The sequence below is a fragment of the Pseudopipra pipra genome, chromosome 20 (assembly GCF_036250125.1).
Source record: "Pseudopipra pipra isolate bDixPip1 chromosome 20, bDixPip1.hap1, whole genome shotgun sequence".
Lineage (NCBI taxonomy): Eukaryota > Metazoa > Chordata > Aves > Passeriformes > Pipridae > Pseudopipra > Pseudopipra pipra.
The window spans coordinates 2,313,722-2,335,041 of NC_087568.1; the positions used below are offsets into that span (position 1 = coordinate 2,313,722).

The 21,320-nt window shown below is 56.0% G+C and overlaps 1 protein-coding gene across 11 annotated transcripts in view; it reads left to right on the top strand.

Moving 5' to 3' along the window:
* KCNT1 (potassium sodium-activated channel subfamily T member 1) overlaps positions 1–20,543 on the top strand; it is an 81,134-nt gene extending 60,591 nt beyond the window's left edge. For 5 of the 11 annotated variants that reach the window (XM_064676674.1, XM_064676668.1, XM_064676669.1 and 2 more), the window contains 25 exons: positions 274–348; positions 692–775; positions 1,217–1,311; positions 2,132–2,312; positions 2,408–2,572; positions 2,663–2,799; positions 3,028–3,091; positions 3,509–3,617; positions 3,794–3,902; positions 4,777–4,926; positions 5,086–5,324; positions 6,882–7,098; positions 8,128–8,233; positions 8,321–8,493; positions 8,695–8,766; positions 9,062–9,196; positions 9,429–9,540; positions 9,821–9,922; positions 10,042–10,125; positions 10,480–10,608; positions 10,936–10,956; positions 11,847–12,150; positions 13,929–13,991; positions 16,498–16,582; positions 17,048–20,543. In XM_064676674.1, coding sequence (XP_064532744.1) covers positions 274–348; positions 692–775; positions 1,217–1,311; positions 2,132–2,312; positions 2,408–2,572; positions 2,663–2,799; positions 3,028–3,091; positions 3,509–3,617; positions 3,794–3,902; positions 4,777–4,926; positions 5,086–5,324; positions 6,882–7,098; positions 8,128–8,233; positions 8,321–8,493; positions 8,695–8,766; positions 9,062–9,196; positions 9,429–9,540; positions 9,821–9,922; positions 10,042–10,125; positions 10,480–10,608; positions 10,936–10,956; positions 11,847–12,150; positions 13,929–13,991; positions 16,498–16,582; positions 17,048–17,168 — 3,132 coding nt within the window. In that variant the 3' untranslated portion in view covers positions 17,169–20,543. Of the gene's footprint in view, positions 1–273; positions 349–691; positions 776–1,216; positions 1,312–2,131; positions 2,313–2,407; positions 2,573–2,662; positions 2,800–3,027; positions 3,092–3,508; positions 3,618–3,793; positions 3,903–4,776; positions 4,927–5,085; positions 5,325–6,881; positions 7,099–8,127; positions 8,234–8,320; positions 8,494–8,694; positions 8,767–9,024; positions 9,197–9,428; positions 9,541–9,820; positions 9,923–10,041; positions 10,126–10,479; positions 10,609–10,935; positions 10,957–11,846; positions 12,151–13,928; positions 13,992–16,497; positions 16,583–17,047 lie in introns of those variants that run through there. The other 6 variants (XM_064676667.1, XM_064676671.1, XM_064676664.1 and 3 more) reach the window with 5 other exon arrangements.
* The last annotated feature ends 777 nt before the right edge of the window (positions 20,544–21,320 follow it).

A 21,320-nucleotide genomic window follows, 5' to 3' on the forward strand; every position in this document is an offset into this window, starting at 1 on the left:
CTTGCATGAAGCGTTGTTGTCCCCCAGCAACAGTGAAAGAGAGAGGGATGTGGTGGCTGTGGAGAGGACTGGAGGGTTTGGGAATGTTTCCTGACCTCAGTGTGCCTGCCACCACCACTGCATCTCTCCTGCAGGCAAACCAGAGCATCTTCCTGGCTCCTGAAGCATATTTCCCTCATCTATAGCAGGGTCTGCGGCAGAGAGGGAGCGTTTTAATTGTCCTTTGGGAAAGTTTTAAGCTTATTTAATTCTTATTTGTTTCTAATTCCTCAGGGGAACATCTGGGAGCAGATTTTTCGCATTTCCTTCATCCTTGAGATGATCAACACGGTGCCGTTTATTATCACGGTGAGTGTTTCCCGGTGACATTTGAGAGCAGCTCTAAGTGGAGTTAAAGTGCTGTAGTTCTGGAGGTGAAATAAAGAAAAATGGATGTCTGGCCAAGTAGCATTTAAAGCTGCCAGGAAGTTTTTCCTTCAATATTTTACAATATAATGACTTTCTCTGGAGCCTTATCCCAAAATCCATTCTCCCTTTTCAGCTACTCTGGTGCAGCCAGAGGAGCAGGGCTGTGTTTGGCCTCTGCTCAGCTTGGAGATGGATCCTTCCAGAAAGGGCTTGAATTGGCTGTTTATAGATTTATTTTTTTAAAGAGCATGGATTTTTCTGCAAACAACTCTTGCTTTTGTAGATATTCTGGCCTCCTCTGCGGAATTTGTTCATTCCCGTGTTTCTGAACTGCTGGCTGGCCAAGTATGCCCTGGAGAACATGATAGTGAGTGACCCCTTTTGTCCAGCTCCTCAGGGATGTGGAGGGCAGTGGGATTGGAAGGGGAGCTCTTGGATACCCCCAGCTCTGGGGAGGTTTCAGTGCTCAGTGTGTGCAGCTGTGCCGGGCTGGTGGGAAGTGAGGCTTTACCAACTGGGAATGCCAGGCTGTGACCTGCTGTGGAGGAGCAGCAGGAGCTGCACGTTGACAGGGATGGCCAGGGATGAGATATTTCAGCCATTCCCACGTGCCCACTCAAGCTGTCTCTCCGGGCAGCAGATCCCAGACCTGCTCATGGGAATGTCCATCCCTTTCCAAGGGCCAAATACTGGCCTGACCTTCATCTGGGGGGGCACTGCTGGAGCCAGCAAGAGAACAGCTGACACTTGGAGGAGTTTGTACCTCCAGCCTCCCTGAGCCAGGGTCAGCCCTCTCCTCTCTCCCCAGAACGACCTGCACCGAGCCATCCAAAGGACCCAGTCCGCGATGTTTAACCAGGTGCTCATTCTGATCTGCACCCTCCTGTGTCTCGTTTTCACGGGGTGAGTGTTGCTCTTCATTTCACTAAATCCCCTTCCTCATCCAGGGAAACCAGCTGCGCCCATCCTGGGGTGATGGCAGGGCTGACCCCTCCCTGCCTTGCTTCGCTCCCGGAGCCCTGAACACTGGGAGGGAGGTTCTAAACCAAACTAATTATCCTCCCTAACTCTAAGACTTTAACAGAAACTTTTCAGCAGGCGTGTGTGAGGATGAGGGTGTTCTCAGAGGGTGATAGGAGTTTCAGAGCAGGGACAGCAGCTTCCCACAGGGACGTGGGCTCTGATGTGTGACAGCTCATTGACCAGAACCCATCACACTCGCTGGCTCTCACCACGCTCTTCCTCCCCCCCCAACTCTGTGTAATAGGCCACTGGGGCTCCTGTTAATTAACTGGGCCTTTTACCCTGTATTTCCAACAACAAGGCCATTCCTTTGGGGTGGGGGGTGCAGTGCTCATCACTGGCTACTTAGCTCTAAATTAGGCTTTGAATCTTCCCCTGGCTCCCTTGGCTTGGATTTGAGGCATATTACACCATTAAGTTGCTAAACGGAGAGGAAATGAAGCTTTCAGGCTCATGAGGTTTTGGCAATAAAGATGGTGCTCTGATGTGGGTGACTAATGCCATCTCGGAGCTCAGCAGTGCCCCTGGCCCGTGGCATCTCCTGCTGCTGGGGCCATGGATGTGTTTCTTGGTGAGGCTACAATTCTGGTCCAGCAAGACTGAGGTGACACTTGTGTTTAGCAGGATGACTTCGAGCTGCAGGTTTGTTGGGGTTGTGCTGCCCTGTCTCCTGGGCTGTGATGGGGCTTTCTCCCTGCAGGACCTGTGGCATCCAGCATTTAGAAAGAGCGGGTGAGAAGCTCTCCCTCTTCAAGTCCTTCTATTTCTGCATCGTCACCTTTTCCACCGTGGGCTACGGAGATGTGACACCAAAGATCTGGCCCTCCCAGCTCCTCGTCGTCATCATGATCTGCGTCGCCCTGGTCGTGCTGCCGCTCCAGGTTAGACCTGCGTGGCTGAGAAGGGACAGGCACGCAGAGCCTGCCCCGGGGCAGCCCTGCCGACGGGGACATCAGCTCTCTGCCTCCGCCTGCAGTTCGAGGAGCTCGTCTACCTGTGGATGGAGCGGCAGAAGTCGGGCGGCAACTACAGCCGGCACCGCGCCCAGACGGAGAAACACGTCGTGCTCTGCGTCAGCTCCCTCAAGATTGATCTCCTCATGGACTTCCTCAACGAGTTCTATGCCCACCCACGCCTGCAGGTGAGGACCAGGCGTGCTGTCCCACAGTGCTGGGCTCGCGGCCTCTCTGGGCTGGGGGCCCACCGACCCACGCCGGCCTCTCTCTTCCAGGATTACTACGTGGTGATCCTTTGCCCAACAGAGATGGACATCCAGGTGCGGCGGGTCCTGCAGATCCCTCTGTGGTCGCAGCGAGTGATCTACCTCCAGGGCTCTGCACTGAAGGACCAGGACCTCATGAGAGCCAAGTGAGCAGCCCTGCACACCCCCGGCGAGGCCGGTCCTGCCACGCTGTTGAGCTGCCTGCAGGTCCTGGCACCCCAGAGGAGGGTCCCCAGTGAGGTCACCCCAGATGTGCAATGAGGGTGTCCCTTCTCTGGGGGCTGGGAGGGGGCTGGCAGCGCCCTGGCTGGTACAGGCAGTGCCCAGCTTTGTAGGCCAATGCAGTTCATGGGGTCACTGCTGTCTCTTTGCAGGATGGACAATGGAGAAGCCTGTTTCATCCTCAGCAGCCGGAACGAGGTGGACCGGACTGCAGCGGTGAGCCCGGACAGGGGATGGCACAGTCTGAGACAGTTCGTGTGCCAGGCAGTGGGGACTGGGGTCATGGGTGCATCTCACCTCTGCCCAGCACAGGAGGGTGCTGGGAGGCAGCTGGGACAAGAGAATGGGGTTGAGTGCCGTGGAGAGCCTCGGGGATGGCACAGGGATGGCACAGGGACATGCAGCAGTACAGTGGTGGCTGACCCCCTGTGGCCTCACCTTCCCTCTGCTGTCCTGATTTCCCATCAGTGCTGGGTTTTGGGGCACAGTTATCCCCCATTAGCAGCAGGAGCTGGAGGAGCCCTTGCTGTACTTCTCCAGGGTGGTGGGTGTTTTGCAGTTCATCAGGTGTAGAAGCGTCAAGGAGAATAAACCATCAGCCAAGTAGCTCTTGTTGCTCTTCTCCTTGGCCAGGACCACCAGACCATCCTGAGGGCCTGGGCTGTCAAAGACTTCGCTCCAAACTGCCCCCTCTATGTTCAGATCTTAAAGCCAGAAAACAAATTTCATGTCAAGTTTGCAGGTGAGTTGGAGGGGCTGTGCCCCACCTGGTGATCAGCTGAAAGCCCTCCTGGATTGGCAGGAGGAGGAAACACCCCGTCCCCAACACCACCCCAAAATGACCACATCCCCAGGCACTACCAGCCAGGGAAACCATCCGTCCCCCTCCCTGCTGTGACAGTCCCCTCTGCCTTTCAGATCACGTTGTCTGTGAAGAGGAGTGCAAATACGCCATGCTGGCACTGAACTGCGTCTGCCCTGCCACCTCCACCCTCATCACGCTGCTGGTGCACACCTCCCGTGGCCAGTGAGTGCTGCCCCTGCCCTCCCCTTCCCACCCCTCCCCTCCCCACCCCTGGCCTCCCCTGCTCCTACCTGAGCATGGAGAGACGGCAGCACCGAGGTCTCTGAGCCCAAGGGGACGAGATGGGGGTCTGGGGTGTGTTTGGGGTAGCACAGTGGGGTCTGGGACCCCCATCCAGGTCAGGAGCAAAAGCCATATTGTAGGGGAACCATCCCAGTGCAGATGGGCTGGGCAATGCCACCTTTCCAGAGACTGGAAAAAAAAAAATCTTTATGCTGGCACAGGCCCACTGCAGGAAGGTGAATTCACAGCCTGAGCATACCCAGATCCTGCAGGCTTTTTGGTGGGTGTACATCCAGCATGGCTGAAGGGAGCTCTGCCAGCCTGGTAGAGCAGTGGTGTGTGTGTCCTGCGCTCCTTGGCCAGTCAGAAATGTCTGAATTTTGGGTAAAGTGCCATCAAAACAGTTATGAAACATCCTTGCCAGATGACTCTCACCCCATGCTCGGAGCTGTTTGCCAACACGGGCTCTGAACCCTCCCTCTGCACTCTGCAGGGGCCCTCGTTAAATAAAAAGGCACTTAAAACCCGGGATGGAAACGAGCTTGTCCTCAGCAAACGCCGACAGCTCGTGGTGATGTGTTGCTGTCATCTCACCACTGTCATCTCACCGCTGTTGGGCTCGGTGGCAGCTTCAGAGATTATTAGTGCTCCTTTCCTGTGGCTCTGCCCCGGGATCTGGCTGGTGTGCCAGGGGTGCCCTGCCCTGGCCAGTGTGCTGGGGTCTGTGCCAACACCGGGGTGTCCTGACTGGCACCATGGGATGTCCCATCCCAGCACCAAGGGATCCATCCCAGCACTGCTGCTGTCGTTGCAGGGAGGGCCAGGAGTCCCCGGAGCAGTGGCAGCGGATGTACGGGCGCTGCTCGGGCAATGAGGTCTATCACATCCGCATGGGAGACAGCAAGTTCTTCATGGAGTACGAGGGGAAGAGCTTCACCTACGCCGCCTTCCACGCGCACAAGAAGTGAGAGCGGGGGGGCAACGGGCAGGGGTGGGCAGGAGATACCTGCCAGTCTGCATCCCTGGGGGTCAGGAGGGCGCTGCGGGGTCCCTTGTGCAGGGACAAAGCCCTGGAGGGGGTTTCTCTCCAGCTGCGAATTCCCCCCTCGTGCTCCCGGCGCAGGTACGGCGTGTGCCTGATCGGCATCCGGAGGGAGGAGAACAAGAGCATCCTGCTGAACCCCGGCCCCCGGCACATCATGGCAGCGTCCGACACCTGCTTCTACATCAACATCACCAAGGAGGAGAACTCTGCCTTCATCTTCAAGCAGGAGGAGAAGCAGAAGAAGAAGGGCTTTGCGGGGAGGGGCAGCTACGACGGCCCGTCCCGCCTGCCCGTGCACAGCATCATCGCCAGCATGGGTGAGCTGGGGGCTCGTGGGCAGGGGGGAGCAGGAGCCTGCACACACCCCTCTATTGCCCTCCTCAAGTTTGGGTTCGTTTCCTTTCCCAGGTTTGGTTTGGTTTTGCTTTTTGCAAACCTCCACCAGTGCCAAAAACCCCTTTGCACCCCCCGTCCCGGTCACCTCACCAGTACAGCACACACATCTCCTGGCACCCTGGGTGTCCTCAGCGAGCTCAGATATCATTATTAAACCTCACGATGTCTGTTATCATTAAGGGTGTTTGCATAAACCCCCCCAAGCCTGGATTTAGCCCCCAATTATTTCCAGGGCTGGAGGAAGAAATGCCGCTGGCCACGTCCTAAATCACGTTTATGATTCCCAGCGCCAGGAAAGCGCCGTTTGCTCTGCAGCGAGCGGTGCGTTTGTGCAGATGAGGAATACCATGAGTCATTACTTCCCGCTTGTATCTGGGGAGAGCGGGTTTGGGGGAGGCTGCGCCACACGAGCGCGTTATATTCCAGGCAAATAATTTATGTGTTTGTACTCCTGAGCAGCAATTTGCATAGATTATCCCCCAGCAAGGCGCAGGGAGCTCTGCTGAGCACTTTTGTCACTGTTCCCGTCAAACACGGCTCCTTCACAGAGGGACCTTTGGCAAAGGGTGAAGGAAGGGGCAAAAATGATGGGAGTGCCAGCAGGGTAGTGGTGTCTGGCAAGGCCAGTGCCTGGGCTCTGCTTAGTGGGATGCTCCATCAGTGAGTTGGATTTTTGGAAGCTGCTGGAGGATGGGATGAGGAAGTCTCTCTTGTCCCTGATGGGATGTTAGGAAAAATTTCTTCACAGTGGAAGAAATATTAGGAAAAATTTCTTCAAGCATTGGGACAGGCTGCCCAGGGCAGTGGTGGAGTCACCATCCCTGGAGGGTTTTAAATGATGTGGGGGCTGTGGTTTAGTGGTGGCCTTGGCAGTGCTGGGGGAATGGTTGGAATCAGTGAGCTTAGAGGACTTTTCCAGCCTTAACAATTCTGTGTTTGTAAGACCTGGAGCTGATCAGGTGGATGAGGGAATTGCTGCCTGCCTGCCTCTCCCTGGGGGCTTGAGGACCACCAGGGTGATGAGGTGTCCATGGGGAGGGCAGTGTCCCAGTGAGGGGCAGACATGATTCCTAAATTGGCTGTTCCCAACCTGGTTGGTGTCTCCCAGAGCCTACAGGGAGCTGCAGGCAGGGGTTAGGCTGGAGGGTTTTCGTCTCACAGATATATCACAATGATAAAAATCATCACAGAGCCAGGTTTTGCTGTTCAGTGAGAAAGCAGGTGGGCAAATGTTTTAGCTGGCAACAGAGACAGGGACAGTCCCTGGGCCGACTGAGCTGTGCCCCCGGGGAGATGCTCCACACAACAGTGCCCAAGTGGAGGTCACTGGTGGGGGCTTTCCCTGCACTCCCCATGCCCATGGATGGCTGAGCGTCACTTGGGCTGTCCCTCATCCCTGTGCAGGGCTCCAGGGTGCTCCCTCAGCTCTCTGCACCTCCTTAGAGTGTTTGCTGTGCTTCTCTCCCCGCCACATCCAGGTACAGTGGCCATGGACCTGCAGAACACGGAATGTCGCCCTGCCAACAGCAGCAAACTGACTCTGCCAGCCGAGAACGGCTCCGGGAACCGCCGGCCCAGCATCGCCCCCGTCCTGGAGCTGGCAGACACCTCGTCCCTGCTGCCCTGCGACCTGCTCAGCGACCAGTCCGAGGACGAGATGACACAGTCAGACGAGGAGGGGTCGGCAGTTGTGGAGTGAGTCACTCTCTGTTCCTGGAGCCCTTTCAGCTGGTTCATTCTGGTTGGATCCTCTTTGTTCTGGTTGGATCCTCTTTGTTCTGGTTGGATCCAGTTCTCTCTGGTTCAATCCAGTTTCAGAGAGACTGGGACCGTGGTACTCTCAGTGGTGCCCGAGGGATGCTCAGGCTCAGCCCCTCTCAGTTTTTCCATGACCACATGAACAGCTGTGCCATGGACAGTCCCCATGGCCATGAGCCTTTTGGGCTGCTTTGGAGAATCCTCTGGGAATCAGCAGAGTTGCCCCAAGGCAGATGCTGCTGGGGATGGGCAGGTTGTTCCATCACTCCTCTCACCTCCTCCACTCACCAGTGATGTGAAAAGGGTCCTGTTCTCCATTGCACATAAATAAAAAACACAAAATAGATATTCACCACAGCTTTTAAGGTGTTTGTTAGTTTGTGACAGCCAGGGAAGGACTTACCTTACTGCTTTCCTGTCTGGACGGTGTCATAGCCGTGAGGGGAGTTACTGAATATCCATGAACCCTCACAAATTGGTATGGAATTCATGTCCACTTTTAGCTGCTCTTTAAATGAAAATTTCTGCCTTTGGTTCCATCAAAAGTACAAATGTTGATTTTTTTTAAAATACCTGTTCACCAAAGCAAACTCTACAAATGGACCATGAAGTTTTTTGCTTCTTTATTTGGCTCAGCACTGTCCTCTCCTGGCCCTCACTGCCCTGTCTCCCTCCAGTGGTCCTGTCTGCTGCCTTCTCTACCTGTGCTGGGAACATGGAATGTGGGGCTTTAGCCCTGCATCTTTACAATCTCATGGCTCTTTGCATAGCAAAAAACATTCCTAAATATTTGTATATTTGGGAAAATTTCCAGCTGCTGCAGGAGACTTTTGCAGAGCATTTGCCACCGATGTGCTTGAATCCTGGGCTGCTGCTGTTAAATGGGTTTTTTCCCAGCATCTGAGTTTTGGATATATGGACACTCTCCCCGTGCCCTCACACTGCTGGGTTTTCTCTCTGCTGCAGGTATGTGAAGGGTTACCCCCCAAACTCCCCCTACATTGGGAGCTCCCCAACTCTGTGCCACCTTTTGCCTGAGAAAGCCCCGTTCTGCTGCCTGAGGCTGGACAAGGTACGATGGGGCTGTGGGGGCTGCCCGGGGGCTGCAGCCCCCCCAGAGCCACCTGCTGAGTCCCCCCCACTGCCTCCCACCCCACAGGGCTGCAAGCACAACAGCTTTGAGGATGCCAAAGCCTACGGGTTCAAGAACAAACTGATCATCGTTTCGGCAGAGACGGCGGGGAACGGGCTGTACAACTTCATCGTGCCCCTCCGGGCCTACTATCGGTCCCGCAAAGAGCTGAACCCCATCGTGCTGCTGCTGGACAACAAGCAAGTACTTTTCCACGGATGTTTTCCATCGCACTGAGCCCTCCCTGTGTTCTTGTGGGCGTCTCATGCTGTGGGATGGGAGCGTGGGGCAACGGCGGTGCCACCCTCGGGTGTCTCGGCTGATGTTGGCCCTGGGTTTTGTGTCTGTCTTTGCCCCACGGGCTTGCTGAACCGCCTTGCTCTCTGTTGCTCTCCCTCCAGGCCTGAGCACCACTTTCTGGAAGCCATTTGTTGTTTCCCCATGGTTTACTACATGGAGGGCACCATCGACAAGTAGGTGTTTCCGTGTGTGGCTGTCGTGACTTACGGTGCTGCCTGAATGCGTTGGATTTATCCCAGCCCAGACTTTTGGGTCACCCCATGAGAAGCCCCAGGGTTGGCACCGGTAGAGCTGAGCCCACCCTTGGCTTCTCGGGGTGCCAGCCCCTCCCTGGTAGATGGAAGCAGGTGAAGAGCTGGTGGTGGGGAGCAGGCTGGGCTGGCTGGAGCGCTGCGTGCCGCAGCGTGCTGCTTCCCTGTGTCCTTCCCAAGGGCTCACCCTGCGCTCTTCTCTTTGGGAACTGCCCAGCCTGGACAGCTTGCTGCAGTGCGGCATCATCTACGCCGACAACTTGGTGGTGGTGGACAAGGAGAGCACCATGAGCGCCGAGGAGGACTACATGGCAGATGCAAAGACCATTGTCAATGTCCAGACCATGTTCAGGTGACGAATGACCACTGACCACTGCTGGGGACAAGCCTGGGAAGGGTGTTGGTGGCCGGAGAGGTGGCTGTGGGCAGTGGGACACATCTGTGGTTGAGGAAACAGCTCCTAATCAGCTGTTTCTGTCCTCAAACAGGCACAGGGGTGGTTTTGGTCCTCCTCAGGCTATAACTGCAGGGAATGATCTCACCTCTGAGTGAGCTGCAGGACAACAGGTCTCTTTCCATTGCAGGCTCTTCCCCAGCCTCAGCATTATCACAGAGCTGACCCACCCCTCCAACATGAGGTTCATGCAGTTCAGAGCAAAGGACAGCTACTCTCTTGCCCTTTCCAAACTAGAAAAGGTAAGAGAAGGTTGTCCCCTGCATGGGGGGCTGGGAAGTCACTGCTGACAGTGACTGCATTTGAGCTCCCTGAAGTCCTGTGCTCTTGCCACATCCAGAAAACCCAGTCCTGTCTCACACATTTCCATGGAGAAAAAAAACCTCTTTCCCCCAGTGCAAGGCTGCTGCCCTGGTTCCCTCCTGTACACCCACCAGAAACACTACACTGGTGTCCTCCCCATTTCCATGAGCCCTCTAGTTTCTGTGCAACCCGTGCTCTCATCTCTCCTTCCTCTTCCAGAGAGAGAGAGAGAACGGCTCCAACCTGGCCTTCATGTTCCGGCTGCCCTTCGCAGCCGGGAGGGTTTTCAGCATCAGCATGTTGGACACGCTGCTCTACCAGGTGAGAGCCAGGTGGGCTCTGGGTGATGCACCCCTGCAGCTCTGGCCACCCCTTTCCACCTCCCAATGAATAACTGAGCAAACCTTTTCCCTGGTTTCCCACCCAAATGTCTCCCCCAGTCGTTCGTGAAGGATTACATGATCACCATCACCCGGTTGCTGCTGGGCCTTGACACCACGCCAGGCTCTGGATACCTCTGTGCTGTAAGTGCCAAGTCCCTTTGGGTTGAAACCACCGGGCCAGGTCTTTGTGGATCTGGTGGGATCCATCACCCTGCACATGTGGGTGGGGGGTTCCCCTGTTCTGGGGAGTCAGGGGGAGCAGCACTGCCAAGTCATTGTGCCCCTCCATTGTGGGGAACCTCGGCGCTACCAAAAGCCTCAGAGCTACCAACAGCCCCTGTTCTGAAGGCTGAGGTCAGAAGTTGCTCCTGGTCTTCTCGTGGAGTCCAGCTTGCCTTTGGGATTGTCGTGGATGAGCCAGGGTGAAGCTCAGGAGCAACCCGAGGTGCCCCTCAGTGTGTTCTCTGTGGTTCATGTTTGTCCCCTGTTGCTCAGATGAAGATCACCGAGGATGACCTGTGGATCCGGACGTACGGCCGCCTCTTCCAGAAGCTCTGCTCCTCCAGTGCGGAGATTCCCATTGGGATTTACAGGACGGAGTCGCACATGTTCGCCACCTCCGAGGTACGGGCACGGTGGTGGCACATGCCAGGAAGGGGCTGCTGGTGGGATCCACGAGGCCCCTCAGACCTGGTTTCAGCAGTGGTGGGAGGACGAAGGGAGGGGCAGCTCTGCCTTCCGTTTGTCAGCAGCCCCGTGGTGGTTTTGGGGGTGGTGTCCTGGATAAGCTGGGTCGGTGTCAGTGCCCGTCTCTCTGGGCAGCGCGGGCAGGGAGGGATGTCCTTGGCAGAGCTCTGCCGTGCCACTGGGCATCCAGGGAGCAGGGGGGCACAGCAGGGCTGTCCCTTTGCCAGGCTGACTCTGCTTTCCCTTCCTTCCCCCCCGTTGCAGCCCCACGACATCAGAGCGCAGGTGAGTGCTGCTCGCGTCCCGCCGCGGGCACTCGGGTGCTGTGGGGCACTGCCCTGGTGTCAGTGCTGCCCTCTGGTCCCCCCTAACCAGGGGCTGATCCATGGGCAAGTGCTGTCCTAGCTCTGGCCACCGAGAGCCACCACGTGCCTTGTGCCAGCTGTCAGCCCCGGCGCCGGCACAGCACTGCCCGTCCCCATGGCAGGGCAACGCTGGCTGAGCCTCACTCAGCACTCTGGGAAAAGTCCTCAGTGCCCTGACATGTAATTAACTGGGATAAGGAGCAAGGAAGTGAGCCAGGATCCCTCTTAAACACTGTCATTTTGCAGCTTTGTAGGAAGCAGCGACAGGGAGCCGAAAGTTGACATTTAATTAAACGCAGCCCAACTCTTTGAGAGGCCTTGAAGGGCTTTATTAATAAATTCCTGCTCACCAGTGGGATTGCTGGGTCGGAGATGTGGCAGCATTGCTGCTGTAAGAGGAAAGACAGGCAGATGAGGGCATGGCTGTGTCTCGGGCAGATATCACAGAGGTAATTGTGGAGCACTCAACAGTGCTTATCCCAGAGAAGCTGTGGCTGCCCCACCCCTGGAAGTGTTCAAGTCCAGGTTGGACGGGGCTTGAAGCAACCTGGTCTATGGAAGGTGTCCCTGCCCATGGCAGGGCATGGAACTGGACGACCTTTAAGGTCTCTTCCAACCCAAACCATTCCATCATTCTGTGAAATCTGCCAGCCAGGTAGTTTTTGCAGCACAGAGGTGAAGTGCCAGGAGAAGGGGGGGCTCAGAGGAAGGATCCCATCCCACGGGGGGAGGGCGGGGAGATCCCACCCCACCAGCCACAGGCCAAGCCATTCTTGGCTCCCCCACCCCCGTGACCTGCCGGGCTTCCAGTCACAGATCTCAATCAATGTTGAGGACTGCGAGGACACCAAGGACATCAAGGAGCACTGGGGGATCAAGACGAGCCACCACAGGAACTCGTGCTCCAGCGACCAGTCGGAGCATCCCCTGCTGCGGCGCAAGAGCATGCAGTGGGCCCGGCGGCTGAGCAGGAAGGGCAACAAGCACTCCAGCAAGACGGCCGAGTGGATCAGCCAGCAGCGCCTGAGCCTGTACCGGCGCTCCGAGCGCCAGGAGCTGTCCGAGCTCGTCAAGAACCGTATGAAGCACCTGGGCCTGCCCACCACCGGGTACGGTAAGTGCCGCCCGGCCGAGCTGCTCTGCGGTGCTGCGTCCCGTCCCGCCCGCGGGCTCCTCAGGTAACCCCCAAGCCGAGCCTAACCCGCGCCAAGCCTAACCCCCAAGCTGAGCCTAACCCCAAGCTGAGCCTAACCCCAAGCTGAACCTAACCCCAAGCTGAGCCTAACCCCAAGCTGAGCCTAACCCCGCACCAAGCCTAACCCCATGCCAAGCCTAAACCTGAGCTTAGCCCCACACCAAACCTGTCCCCGCAGGCGCTGCCGGGCCTGCTCCAAGCAGCGCCTCATTCCCCAGCTTGCTTGTGCTTGTGCGGCGTTCCAGGCTGGGGTCCCGCCACGCAGACCCCCCTGCCCTGCCACCCCCCCACCTCTGGGCTCTGGGATGGCTCCAGGCAGGAGCTGGCAGTGGCAGTGGCGCTCGCCCTCCTGCCCGCAGCAGGACCCGGTGCTCCCGCGCAGCCTCGGGGGGCGATGCCCCGCTTGCCCCCCACTTTCTGGTGGTTCAGGACACACCGGCCCCAGGTCAGCAAAGCCCGAGAGAGCCCCTGTAGTGTGGCAGGGAGAGGTGCAACCCCATCAGCTGGCGCAGACCCCGGTTGTTGTAGACACTTGAATCCGTCGTAAACTCTTCCGTGGAAAACCTTTCGGTAGCTGCAGGGCTGAGTTGCTTCATGGCGTGTGACACCGGTGTCTGGCTGTGACAGTGCTCAGGGTCCCTCTGTGCAGCTGCATTTCTCGTGAAGCTTCTGACCTGCCCGTCGGTGCTGCCGTCTGTGTCCCCCCGGACGACTCCCCACCCCTTGGTTATGACAAAGTCTGTAGCCCACAGCTCCCTTGGTTTGTTTGCTTTGGGTTTGGTTTTGGTCTTTTTTTTTTCCCTTTCTTTCTTTGAAGCCATCCTGTGCTGCTGCTTGTTTGCTCCATCCTCCAAGAGAGTCTGTCCACCCCGCGCCGGCCCCTGCCCGCACTCAGGCTGGCACTGAGCCCCAGCTGGGATGGGAGCTGGGTTTGGGATGTTTGGGGAGTGGGATCCCTCTTTTCCCATCTTGGCTTTAGGCACGTGAAAGAGGAGGAGAGTATGTAAAGTGCAGTGCAGGGGGGTTTGGAGTGGAGGGCCCAGGGGCTGGCTGTGGGTGTCACCAGCCTTCCCAGGGAGGGAGGCAGGAGACCCAGCTTGAGGTGGGATGGAGGGAGCACAGGGAATGCCAGGCAAGGGCTTGCAATGATGTATCCCCCTCTCCTTTTTTCCCCTACATTCCTGGTCCCTGAAGTTTCTGCTGTAGTTTCAGGGGGGCTGCCTGGCCTTGGTGAGGCTTCCCAGGGGCCACCCCACCATCAGCCCCACTGGGGTGCTCAGGGCACATCCTGGGGTTAGATCAGAGTTGGCATCCTTGTCCTGGAAAATTTCAGTGGAAGCAAACTGGGGGATCTCTGGCAGGAGAAGAGGCAGTGGGAGGGTGCAGGACCCACATCCCGTCGGGGTGGGACAGGACCAGGGCACTGGAGCACCCTCAGCTCCCTGGCCCCTGTGGCACCTCTGCACCCAGTGGTGCTGGGGCTGTCTGTGTGTTGTCCCCACGTGTCACCGTCAGTGTCTGGCCACCCGTGGTGTTTTGGAAGCACACGTTGCTCTGCCTTCTGCCCCTCTCCTTTTTCTTTTGCTCATGTTATCGCTGCAGCGCAGGAGCTCGTCTCTGATATTGCCGAACCATGGCTTGCTGACCTCTCTCTCTCTCTCTGTTTATGTCTGTGCCTTTCCCTGTATGTTCTGTAGAGGATGTAGCAAATTTAACAGCCAGTGATGTGATGAATCGGGTAAACCTGGGATATTTGCAAGGTAATTCCCTTTCCCTGGGAGTCCCGCGTGACTCATGGCGTGCAGCGTACAACAAGATCATGCCAGCTAAGCCCAAACCTCACCCTTGCCAGTTTTCACCTTAGATCCCCGAGCTTTTCAGCACTAATTTGTTGGGTGGCATTGGAAATCAAAGGACTGGCCTGTAGTGGTGGTGCAAACTCAGGGCTTCGCTAAATCAGGGAGATAGAAACCTCAGGGACCCTTTTCTGGTTGAATTCCTACAGGGAAATCACAGCCCTTGCTGTCTCTAACAGAACCCTCCCCCCATGGCTCTGCAAGGTGGCTTTGGGCTGTGAAGCCAGTGGCAGTTTGAGGAGGGGACGAGCACAGCAGAGCTGCCTGCGCATGTCATGATGAGCTGCTGGAGCTCCTGCACCTTGGTGCATGTGGGTCAGCCCCAGGGGCAAGGCACCCCTTCAAAATCCCTTTGCACCCCTCGGTTTGCCCCCCTGGATCCCTCTCCAGCATTGATTGGCAGGCCCTGTTTTCTGACTGGGCTCAGCACGAGGTGCCACAGATGCTGCAGCTGCTCTGGGCACCTCGTTGGGGTCTGCAGGAGCTGAGGGGTGTTTGCATTATTTTGATCTTTACACCACAGTGTGACGTGCCCTGGAGAGGCCCCTTTTTGCTGCAGCAGCCCTGAGCTTAGCAATAGTCCGACCCAGCTGTATTTTTGGCTTCACTGGGCCACGCTTAAGGTGAAACGTTGGCATTTTCCTGTAAAGTGTGTCCTTCATCAGAGAGGCAGCCCCAGCTGGGGCTCATGGAAGCCCCACTCCAGCAGAGTATATTGCCCTGGGCGCTGGGGTGATGGAGCAATATACTTGGTGTGCTCAGAGTGCCTGGCTTGGCTGCATGGGGGTCAGGAAAAGGTGCTTCCATGGAGCAGGGAAACCTGCCGCGAGCCAGGGCCCTCCCCACCTCCTGTCATGTCAAACCCCGTGTCTGCCGTGGGGTCCCAGGGTCTGTGTGCCCCCCTTGCCCCAGCATTGCCACCCCTGTCCCTGTCTCGCTGTCAGGCTGGGCACTGGGATGGCCAAAGGTCCAGGGACCGGGGCCGGACACCCCCGCACAGGTCGGGGGTCCCACACAGCATCTCCCCGCCCAGCTACAGCACCTTCTGTGGCCTCAGAGGTGCCAGGGATGTGTCTGAGGAGCAAAACGAGGGTCTGGTGTCCCCCTGCAAGCACTGCTGCGTGTGGTACCTGCCTGAGGTGCCCCGGGGTTCATCTGGACACGTCCTGGCAAAGGCAGCTCAGGAGGAACCTGTTTGCACCCCTGTGCTGGGTGGCTGTGGAGGCTGGAGCTGCTGTGGCTCATCCCAGAGCTGGAGAAAAGCCCCACTTCAAAGGTTTCACCCCAGTGCTGGGGCTGAAGAGCAGCTGGGCCATCCCCCCGTGCCAGGGTGATGGGGCACCACTGGCACTGCTGTGGCAGGAGACTCCAGCTGTGCCCACCACGGGGCAGGGCAGCCTTTGACAGAGGGACCCCCCACCCCAGGCAGGGGCACAGCAGGGATGGGGTGGTGGGAGCAGCAGGACAGGGAGCCGGGAGCAGCCCCCCCAGCCCGAAGCTGATGCCGATCCCAGATCCTGGTCCTGCTGCCCCCAAACTGAGCTCCATTTTCTGGGATCATCAAACACCAAGGTTTTTCCAAAAGAGGCATCCCAGTGACAAGCCTTGCAGTGAGCTGGTGTCCCGCCGTGCTCCTCACGCTGCCCCGGCGTCCATCTGTCCGTCCCCTCTCCATCCTGTCCATCCACACCCATCACCCCGTCTGGAAACCGTGTTCTCTGTCGCAGCTTCCCCCCCCTCCTGGCCGCCCGCAGCCTCGCACCCCCATCCATTTCACCATGATCTTGTTCTTGGCTATTTCGGGAAGCGCAGGGGCCCCGCCTGCCATCGTGGATGTCCGTGGGTGCAGCTCTTGGTGGCCCCGAGCCCCCCCGGGAGGTCACTGTGGTTCAGAGCCATCCCCAAAAGGCATCAACGGCTCTGAAACTCCACGGGGGCAATTTCCCTTGGGCAGGGGAAAGAAGCAATCCTGTTGCTGGATTGATGCTAAATTGAGTAATTGAAGAAGGGAGAGAGGTGGGCAGTGTTTTTGTGGCCCCGGGGGGGTTTGGCTGCCCTGATGCAGTCTTGGACTTGTGCTGTACCTAACGCAGCAGGACTAACCTGTTCCCTCTTTTGCACTGAACCAAGGTAAGACATCTCACTTTATTCTGGGGGGGAGTGGGGACTTTGAAGAGTTACATCTGTCAGTCCTCTGGGCCTGTGGTGGGGGAGAGGCTGGGGAGGTGTGAGGGAGGTGGCAGTGGCATTCTTGGTGCTCTCCCGCTGGCAATGCCATTGCCCACGGCTTTCCCAGTGAAGGGACCCCTTTGCTGGGGGAGCAAGGGCCAGGACAGTGTCTGTCAGCATGTCTGTTGGGGTGTCTGTCAGGGTGTCCCTCCCTCACCAGCCCTTTCCCCTCCTCTCACAGATGAGATGAACGACCACCAGAACACCCTGTCCTACGTCCTGATCAACCCTCCCCCGGACACGCGGCTGGAGCTCAACGACATCGTGTAGGTGTTGCCCCCACCCACCTGTGGGCTCCCTGTGCCCCCAGACTAACCACAGTGCCCTGGGGTAACCCCCACTGCGTTGCTTTCCATGATTTCTCATAAATACCTGCAGGTTTTGGCTCCTTCCCAGGCCATTCCCCCTCCCAGTGTTCCAGTGCCCAAACCGCTCCAGCCCCAGCAACGTGGAGCTTTTCCTTTGGCTTTTGCCACCGTGCAGCTCCAGGAGGAACACCTCCTGATTATTTATTGTGTTGCTTTATGGCATTTATTTTAACAGCTATTACTATTTAACACCTATTATTTTAACAGCTGCTGTGCTCTGCAAGCAACAGCTCCCAGCACGGCACCGTGGGGCACATCCCGGCCTCAGGGCTGGGCCAGACCCCAATTCCGGGGTCACACAGCTCCCTCCTGGTACTAGGGAGCTGGGGGGTCCCAGAGGTGTAACCAAGCTGTGCCCTGCAGGTACCTGATCCGCTCCGACCCGCTGGCCCACGTGGCCAACGACGGCCACAGCCGCAAGAGCAGCTGCAGCAACAAGCTGGGCTCCAGCAACCCCGAAACGCGCGACGAGACCCAGCTGTGAGCGGCCCCCCCGCGCCCAGAGCCCCTGCCAGGGCCGCAGGGCTCCGGGACAGGCGGCGGAGAAGAGGACGGGGCAGCCGGGGGGGCCGGAGGAAGGCCATGCCCAGCCTGGAAGGCCATGCCCAGCCTGGCTCTGCGCCGTGGGAGGGACGCCCGGAGCCCCGGGAGGGGCGGGACAGCCGGACAGACCCACGGCTGGACAGAGCCACAGCCGGACAGACCCATGGCCGGACAGACCCCCAGCCGGCGGCAGCGCCCCGTGGATTTTAACTTTTTATACCGATACCGCAACTAGTGAGCGAGTCGGCGCGGGGCCGGGGGGACGCGGCCGAGCCCGGTGCCCCCGCGGAGCAGGGCTGGGTTTGGTGTCGCCCCACAAGGGGCACGTCGGGTGGGGCTGGTCAATGCGAGAGCAAAGCTGCACCGAAACCCTCCTCCTCCTTCACCGGGTGTCCCCCCGGGTCCCCAAAGTTGTGCCCTTTCACCCCAGCTCATGTTCGTTGCCCTCCGCTGGGTTTCTGTGCCGGGTGTCCACGCGAGGAGCGCTCAGAGCTGTGCTGGGAAGGACCCAGGGGTGCCGTGGGATGGATGGGATGGGGCAGTGCAGCCCCCACCGGTGCCGTGGCAGGGGCTGCTCTGCCTCCAGCACTTTGTGTCATCTCACAAACCAAAACACGCCGAGCCCGGGTGACCAAAGCCGTGCCATCCCCACGGCAGTGCCTCCTGGCACACGTGCCCAGCCTGAGCCCTGGCTACAGGCACGGTGCCCCTGGGTTTGTGTCCCCTGTTGCTGCTGCTGCTGCCGGGGGGGATTTGGGGATCCTTGTCCTGGGGGTGGGATGGGGCAGAGTGCCCAGGCCCACACATCACTGGCTGTGGTGGTTTGATGTCTCAGCTCAGCCCTTTCCCCTCCATCCAGGAGCAGTTTGGGCTCCAACCCTTCCTTTTGTCCCCATCATGGCTTTTTATCCTTCCCCTCCCTGAAGTCACAGATCAATAACACCACTAAGGCAGCAGGTTCTGCCTGTCCCCCCCCCCCCATGACCCCCCAGCAGCTCCAGCCATCCCTGTTTGACTTTATCCCCCCATCCCCGTGGCTTTGCCTGCAGCAGAGGTGCATGAACGTCCAGCATCGCCCACCCGTGGGGACCCGGTGGCAGCGGAGGCACCAAATGTGTTTTCCATCTATTTTTGCACATGTGGAAAGGGTTTATTTGCCTGCCAAGCCACTGACCGAGGCAGGGTTAACTTTATATACTTTTGTGTTCATATCTTCAAACTCCAACGTGGTGGGTTTTTTTGTTTGTTTGTTTTTTAACAAGAAGCCTGGAAAGCACAACATGGCCGTGAAATCCCATCAGCATCCAACTGAACGGTTTGTTGCCATTAACATCCACTGTTTGCTCCCCAGGACACCCCAACTAAATGTTTACAGGAAAAAAAAAAAAAACAAAAGAAGCCAAAACCTGCTTAAAATGACAGTTTTTAACAGTTGGGGGGAGATGCCCTGGGGCAGCCCCAGCCCACGGGGATGTGCTGCCCGTCCTGCCCGTGGCACTGGGGGAGAACTGGGGATGCCCAGAGCAGGACCTGTGCCAAGGTAGGACCATGAGAAGGTGTTGAGAGAGACCTGCCGTGCCTGGATGGGGGTTTTGGGGTCCGTTTTTTTATTATTTATTGTTGTTTTTTCCTGAAGTGCTGGTCAGGAGGCCCTGGGTGATGGCACATCCCAGGCTTGGAGAGGCACCACAGGGAAAAGCAGAGTCCAACCTTCCTGCTCCACTGAGCTCTGGGCACAAACAGAACTGTCTCTAGTGGTTTTTTTGGGGGGTTGTTTTATTGCCTTTTTTTTTTCCTTTTTTTTTCAATTATTAATTTTGTATCTATTTGGTTAAGGCGGATTTTTGTTTTATTTATTTCTGCTTGTAATTTCACGTACCAAATCTGTCACTTCAAATGGAAAAAAAAAGGGTTAAAAAGTGGGAGGGGTTGAAGTACTAAAACACACGCTGGCTCTGTGTTAATGTAAAGCCTCAAGATGCTCAGATCACCCCAAAAATGCCTCGTTGAGCATTTATATATTAAATTGCCTACATTTGAGACAGAGCATTTTCCAAACCCCACTTTTTCAAGGGACAGTGGAACAAAGCAGGGTTACAGGTTTAAAAAGAAGCCCAGATCCCAAATAAAATAACAGATGTGATTATCTGCATGTGTTTACTCGGAATATATGATTTTTAAGTGGGTATTTTTGTTTGACTGGCTGCTGGGGGGCAGGACGGGGTGAGCACAGTGTTGGTGGGTGTGGAGAAGCAAACAGAGCTCCTCAGCTAAACCCTCTCATTTCAAGGCACTTAAATTCCTTAAAAAAACCCCTTAAATTACTTTAAATTTCACTCCCCAGCCCCAAGCAGCCAGGTCAGCCACGTGGCCCAGTCCCTGTTCCAGAGGCTCCATCGGAGTGTTGGGTCCCTCTCCTCCCTCACCAGGCACACGAGGTCCTTCCTAACCCTTAATCCCAGGAAATAATCAACCTCAGAGGAAGCCACAAACCAAAAGGACTAAAGGCTCTCCATGGTTTGTGATCCTCCCCAAACACCCTCAATATTCCCATATTTTGGCGATGGCCAGTGTATAAACCCCTGGATTCCAGGCTCCCCGTTCCGCAGGGTCGTTCTTCCTACGGTGTAAAATTCCAGCCCAACTCCTCCTGGGATGGAGGAACAACCCCCTGTAGATATTCACCCACGGGCAAGGCAAGTCTGAGAACCGAGGGTTCTTTTTTTTTTTTCTAGTTCTTTAGCCTCAGTTACAATACTAATGTAAAAAACAGAAGTATTTTATTTTTTTAATGGAGCAGCGACAGGAGTCGTTTCTGTCTGGGACAGGAGCACAAGGACCTTCCGTGGATGGTTGTTGCTTTCAACCACTTGGAAAAAAACCTGATTTTCGGAAGGCAATAGTTGTGCTCCAGTGCAGAGGCAGGACAGGCCCTGGGGAGCTGCAGAAACGAGGACAGCTGGGATCTTTTGGGTTTTCCAGCAGCATGTTACGTGTCCACTAACGCCCGATACGCTCAATATGGACTAAATCCATATATCCTGCATTAAATATTACAGGTATATTTATTTCCTGTTATACCCCTTTTTATTTAATCTCTCTAGAACCTGACGTTTGTATTCCAAGGTCGGCTCCTGCATGGAATTTTTTAGCAGCAACAAGCAGGTGAAACTCCCGTCTTTCCTCTCGGAGACCGAATTTTGGGAGCTGTTCCGGGACGCAGCCAAGGGGAGAGGGTTTTGTACAATTATTGTGAAGATGCTTCACATTTCTGTAAAGATAAATGAAAATAAAAGAGCTGCATGCAGCAACAGGACAGACTGCTGTGGGATTTTTTTTTCTTCTTTTTTTTTTTTTCCTGGGAGCAAACACCAGTTTTAAAATCCAGGGCAAAACGTGGCTTTAAATGAGCCTCAAAAAAACTTTATTTTTTAGCCAAAACTTTATTTTTTAGCCTCAGCTTTTAAAGCTCTTTGTGCCTGAACGCACAGAGGGGATCTTAGATTGCCCAGTGTGGTACAGCAGCAGTTAAACATCATTTAATTCATTTATTTAATCCTGATTTTCTGTGATTTAATAAATGAATTAAATTTTGTGGGTATTTAACTAAGGGGGTTTTTTTTACTGATGTTGTTCTTCTACCTCCCAACACTCAGAAATTTTTCACTGACTCCACAGTTTCCATTATTTCCAGGAAAAAAAAAAAAAACATTTTTAGAACATGCTCCACCCCTACCCAGAGATTTTAACCTGGAGATAAATGCAGAGAAGCAGAGAGTGGTTTTATTAAACATTTTAAGCAAATACTGCAAAAATCTATTTATTTAAAAATCATACAGAAGGGCACAAACAATATCCCTTAACCAGGGAAGAGAATTCTGGGATTAACAGGTGAGTGAGAAAGCTGGAAGTGAATCTACCCAAGGCAAGCAGGGAGAAATCCCTGTTAAATGACTTTTTAATTATCAGCTTTAAACAGGACAAACCTGGACATGGAGAACAAATTCCTCTCAGTTTTCCAGGACAATTATTGCACCCCAAATCAGGTAATTTTAACACCACAGACAGCAGCTCTTGCTGCATAAAACCCCAT